This window comes from Lipotes vexillifer, unplaced genomic scaffold (assembly GCF_000442215.2).
Source record: "Lipotes vexillifer unplaced genomic scaffold, Lipotes_vexillifer_v1.1 scaffold1196, whole genome shotgun sequence".
In the NCBI taxonomy this organism is placed as follows: domain Eukaryota; kingdom Metazoa; phylum Chordata; class Mammalia; order Artiodactyla; family Lipotidae; genus Lipotes; species Lipotes vexillifer.
In genome coordinates this window covers 253,226-259,041 of record NW_006773416.1, presented here as the reverse complement: position 1 = coordinate 259,041, position 5,816 = coordinate 253,226, and the positions used below count along the sequence as shown (strand labels likewise).

At 46.3% G+C, this 5,816-nt stretch overlaps 1 protein-coding gene across 1 annotated transcript in view; it reads left to right on the top strand.

Moving 5' to 3' along the window:
• DUSP22 (dual specificity phosphatase 22) overlaps positions 1-5,816 on the top strand; it is a 46,890-nt gene that overhangs the window by 32,162 nt on the left and 8,912 nt on the right. Inside the window, exon 4 of the mRNA XM_007448306.1 lies at positions 2,534-2,583. Coding sequence (XP_007448368.1) covers positions 2,534-2,583 — 50 coding nt within the window. The remainder of the gene's footprint in view (positions 1-2,533; positions 2,584-5,816) is intronic.

Sequence of the window (5,816 nt, the reverse complement as noted above, 5' to 3'; positions counted from 1 at the left end):
CTTTCCCTTCGAACGTCAGGCACCACAGAGGGGAACGAGACCCCGTCCAGAGGCCCCTGAAGAAACAGAGCGCTCGTCCCGACACCATGCTGGCGCTGATGGCGGACGCTCTCGATAAGCTGAGAGCCGTTTACCCTCCCCTCCTTCTCTTCCTTTTCTCCATTTTTTTTTCTGCTCCCGACATACGGCCTGGGCCGGTTCTGGATTCTGCAGAATTAAGGGGCTGTCAGTCGGAATGTGTGGCAGGTGCTTTCATCCCACATTAGAGGGACCCACCTCAGCATCGCTGACTGGCAAGTTGCTCAGACTGACAGTCGCAGGAGAAGGGAAAGTGGAACCCTGAGAACCCTTCCCGTCCCTCTGGGAGGGTTGGTCCGAAGGAAATTGGGGGAAGTGTGTGGAAGGGAAGTATTTCACAAGCTTCTGGGCCTGATCCAGCCACAACTCTCACTTAAGAGTAAAAGGAAAAAAGTAAATGAGTCATTTCAATGGCGGATTACAAGATGATCAGTGTGTGTCTACACCAACAAGCCTGTTGGCCTCCATGAGGGGAGGCGTGAGATGACTCTTTTTAACAGTATCGTTTCCTTTTCCATTTTCTTTCCCTTCCAGTCAGGGCTGTCAAACCTCTCTGGGTTTGGAGGTGCTTTAGAACTTCAGGCAGTTGCTTCACTGTTTCCAGCAGAGCACAATGCCCGGAGTCCAGGGCACAGGGACAGGAGGAGACAGTGAGGTGACGAAGCAAAGCTTGAGTGGGGGACAGCCTGCTGCTTCACGTTCTCCCAGCGGCTAACCCGTGGCGTGTTAGCACGTTTGGCCACGTGTGGAGTGTTCCGCTGTGGTTAAGTAGCAGTAAAACTCATCTTCTTGGAGATCCACAGGAGCCTTTGCTGGAAGATGTCATGACTGACTCAAAACTGAAAAATATATATATACATATACGTGTGTGTGTGTGTGTGTGTGTGTGTGAAATAGCAGGAGAAATGATTTTTCTGACCTCTCATAATGGTGGGGGACAGGAAGGGGAATTGTGTCACTCAGCTCTTAGTTGCAGACAACAGATTCCACTCTGAGGCACTTCAGCAGAAAGCGCTTGTTAAGAGAGAGCCGAGGGCTACAATCTCCTCCAAAGAGCTGGAGAGACAGGCTGCCAACTGCAGCTCGAGGAACAACACCCAGTGCACAACATACAACTGCCCACTGTGACCTGCTGCCACGTCCGCCCAGCACTTCCCGCCTCAGCCGCCACCTGCACCTGTTGAGCAGGTGCTCTTTACCCATCTGACACTTCCCGTGTCCTGTTTCCAAATCTGCCTCAAGTAGGTGTGTCAGATGATGCAACCAGGTCCCGAGTCTGCACCCCAACAGCAAAGGAGGTTGAGAAACATAGTTTCTATAGCTTCTGTGTTGGAAAGTGGGATCCACAACGTGGAGGAGGACCACATGTTCCTCACAAGACTGCACTAGCAAATACAGCACAGAAATTCCTAGTGATACGAGTTGAGAGTAAAGTTTTAATGACCAACTGCAAAAAAATTGCAAATAATTCTAGAAATAGTAATTTTATGCCTTCAACTGCTAAGGGACATGTGGTTGTCTGTACCATGATTCCACATATTTCTCCTTCTTTGACTCTCTTAGGTTGGTTACTTTTCTAGTTTCTGATAATGTTTCCCCCATTAATTATCTATGACCTGGTGGCTAGATTCTTTTAGATTAGGCTATCAAGAGAGAAAGGTTTAAAAGTGGTTTATTTAAGTCTTCATGAAGCCATATTCCTTCGCAAAGTTTGCTGAGATTTCTAGACTTTGTATTTTTACTTGACGTTGAAGACCTGTTGAATTATACTTTAAATCCCTCCAAAGAAGAGGCAACCAAGCTTTTAATAAAACTCAAATTTGGCATGATTTTTTTATAGTATGAATTTACATAAACATTTTTATAGATTTTTATAGTGAACGACGTGAAGTTCATTTTTTTTCAAATTGGGTCATTCTTTTAAAAAAATACTAGTTTGGTATGTAAACTTTTACTCTTCTGAAAAGCAAGCAAAATAAATCAAATTGTTTCGAGTGTGTGAAGCTCCTACCATTGCATCAGTGAAACTGTAACTCCTCCTCCTAAGACTGTCATATAACACGTCATCATGATAAGGTTTTTACTATCAGTGCTTCCTTTTTGGCCATTCAGGATCTTAAATGAAATAGATTTAAAGAGTAGAGTATTTGAACAAGCATCAGAGATGATAGTTTTGAAACTTGTAGACACTTCCTGGGAAGGACTCAGTTATCTCGCTTCTTTGATAAACCCTGTCTAACCTACAAACTAGAGCGTGAATATTTGCGTGCATGGTCATAGAAAATGACCAGGAACTTAACTAAGCGTTTTCCTCCAGTTCCTTGGCAATAGAAGATGAGTGAAAAACTTCTCCTTTTTACTTTTTATTTTTTGACCTGAGTAAATAGTTCCTTTAAATATTTTTCTCCACAGAGTATCATCTTTTTATCTTATTTTATTTTTTATCATTCCACAGGGGGTTAAATACCTGTGCATTCCAGCAGCGGATTCACCATCTCAAAACCTGTAAGTTTTTTTTTCTGTATTATTTGGACATATTAAAGATAAAGGATTTAAAGCCATCAGAGCAGAGGGACCTCGATGCACAGCTGCCGCCCAGCCGCGAGGCGGGGGGTGGCCCAGGAGGTCAGCGCTCCTGGTTTGCCGGTCCTTCCCCTGTGCAGCTCTGACAGTGGGGTGTGTATGAGGAGCCTAATTTTGTACAGGGTGCCTCAAACCAAACCTTTAGCATGTTCACCCTTTCCCTGGAAGCTGTTGCACTTTGTCCAGTAGAAACACAATATGAGCCACAAACACAAGCCACACATATAATTTTAAATATTCTAGGAGCCACATTAAAAAGTAGAAAAGAGACAGGTGACAATAATTTTAATAATATGTTTTATTTAACCCAGTATACTCAAAATACTATCAACTCAACATGTGCTCAGCATTTTAAAAATGAGATATTTTATATCCTTTTATTCATACAAAGTCTTCAAAACCTGGTGCACTTTTTATACTTACATCACATTCCATTCGGACCAGCTCCATCTCAAGTGCCTAGCAGCCTCACGTGGCCAATGGCCACCTGAGGGACAGCATCCTTGGAAAGCTGGTCTGAGTTGAGAGACCACGTTTTTCTGGTTAGGAAAGTCCTGCCCTCTCTTCCCCACAGCTGAATACATCTCTGGTGCCGCTTTAGCTCTGTGTGTCCCTCCAAAGAGAGATTCATAGTCGCTCTCCTTTCCAGATTCCCCACAGTCATATGAGACCTGTGGGACAGGGGTTGCAGACCACCGAGGTTACAGCTGTGACACCACACTCCTCGGTGTCTGGAGGTGATGTGGAGATGATGTGGACTAGATGAAAGTTCTCCTGAGCCTGGATTTGAACCAGGCAGGCTGAGAGCCACAGGAGTTGAGGACATGGCTGTTCAGTATGTCCAGCAGCCCAGCCTCTGCCTCAGACTCACCTTTGCTGCCTGTTCTAGGGCAGACACAACAACCCTTCCAGAATGACATGTTGCTGCATTTCATCAAGGAAGAGGCTGTGGTGTTGGAGAATTTGGGAGTCCATGGCCTTGTCAGGATTGAGAACCTTCGTGGTTCTCAAGCTTTATTGCCTGCAAGGCCTACATATCAGAAGTACAGACCACACAACTTTACCCCTCTGAAGGCTGTCCAATACTGAATGTCAGCCAACCTTGGTTTTTCACTGCTGGAGAGCAGAGAAATCACAGGTTATGCAATAATTTTGTGAGGTCTGCCCGTTTGGAAAAACGGGAGGCTATAGTCAGATGGACTGATGGGGGAAAGAGGAAAGGTGAGGGCAGGGGCAGGAGGTGTAGAGTCCGACCAGGAAGGGGCAGGGGAGGCTGGACACAGGGCCAAAACCTCCTACCCAAAGCCTGTGTTTCCACAACAGCTCTCCATGTTTCACAGAAAAGGTCAGTCTTTAAGATCGAGGATGGTGAGGAAAGATTTTATAGGATCACCAGGAAAACAGTAGTAGCCCAGATCTGGAAGGAGAAAAAGTATCAGAGAACCTCCTTGGTTACTAGTCGTGTCGAGAAACAGAAGTGGTTGGAGGGCATGGTGTATACGGAAGGAAGCGAGCCACTGCCTTTCTCTCGAGACCACGGCAATCTTCTGCCCATGTTTTGGTGGCTATTTTTAGAATGGTTGCTCTGCTCTTCTCTCAAACCGAAATTCTAACATACTGTTGAACTTGTCGGTACCTGATTGGCATTCTGACCCTCCGGAAGAATCCAACTGCAGCAGCCCGTGGGTGTTCGTGGTCAGGGCAGATGGCCACTCTGCTCGAACCGCCCCAGGACGCTTCAGCTTCGGTGGAGGCAGGCACTGTGCTCCACGTCTGGGGCAAGGACCCTGGCTCACCAGGTGAAGGCAGCGCTCAGCGGTCCTGCCCTGTGCAGACAAGTGAGCGGTAGACCCAGACCGCTTAGAGATCTCAGGTTCAAAAGCAGCTCCCTCTGCCTCGGGCCAGTCATTCTAACGCCCCTGAGCTTCAGTTCCCTCATCTGCAAACGCCTGCCTCCAGGATTTGTGGAGATGAGACCATGTGTGTGGAAGCGTCCTCTGTGACCTCCGAGCACTTTTGAAAATAAGTGTGTTTTTACTCAAAGTGCTTTGGTGCGGCCTGAGAGTTACAGGTGCTCAGGAGGCCCACTACAGATGCTGGAAAGGTGTGATCCAGGGAAGGACGGGGACAGAGGGTGCAGCAGCCGGTCCCCTGACTTCCGATGTCTCCTGGGTCTGTTCAGATCTTCTGGCAAAACAAGCCCGAGCCCAGTCAGCCTGGGGCCAGAGGACTAGCTCATAAGATTTGTACTTGTTCTCTCCTGTCCCAAGTGTGTAAGACGTCTTGTTACGATGTGTGGTTTGCCTTCTTACCCTTCCCTTGAATCTGGCCAAGAGTGTGTCCAGCAGGTGGGTGCTGCGGTGTCTGAGCTCGGGGCTGGTGACAGGTCGAGCTGGGCAGTGGCCGTTGCTGCCGTTGTGAATGAAGCCCTGCAGCAGCCCGACCTCGGGTTCAGTTGGAAAAGGGGTTCCAGACCATAACTCAGGGAAAGACAGTTGTGCTCATAGGCACGTGTGTGATTCTTTAGGGCAACTTTTATTTTTGATCCATTAGTAATAGCAAAGCTTATACACAAGTAGGGATTTAGGTGCATAAATGTCCACGATTCTATAAATGTTTCTTGCTTTAGTGAAGTTATATAGACATCGTGAAGTTAAGCTTGGAATTCGAGGGTACTTCGTATGTTAAGAGACAGCCTATGAAATAGTTTGAGTTTCTCTACCTGTTACAGATATTTCATTGGAAAGGACAGCCTGCCTTTTAACAGCGAGCATGCATTCATTATACAGTGAGACGGTTAACGTTGGCAGGCAGAACTCTTGACTTCTCTGTATCACCCACCTCGCTGTGGGTAGCTTGTATTTATTACTCACCAAGTAGTAGGAGCATGTGCAGGCTGACCGTGAACCTTCAGTTTCTGTATCATCAACCGATGTAGATGGTCAGGAGACAAATCCTCTTACTGCTCTGGAAACCCAGTTAGAACCAGGGGTCCTTCAGTCTAGCAGCTTTTACTTCCTGGTGCCTAAGAGTTCCTATATTTAATGACAAAAATAAATTCTAGAAAACTGTATTGCTAATTTTTTTAAACTTAAAGATTTTAAAAATTATTTCCAACTTTGGATATAATTTAAGGTTTTATATCCTAACTCTTT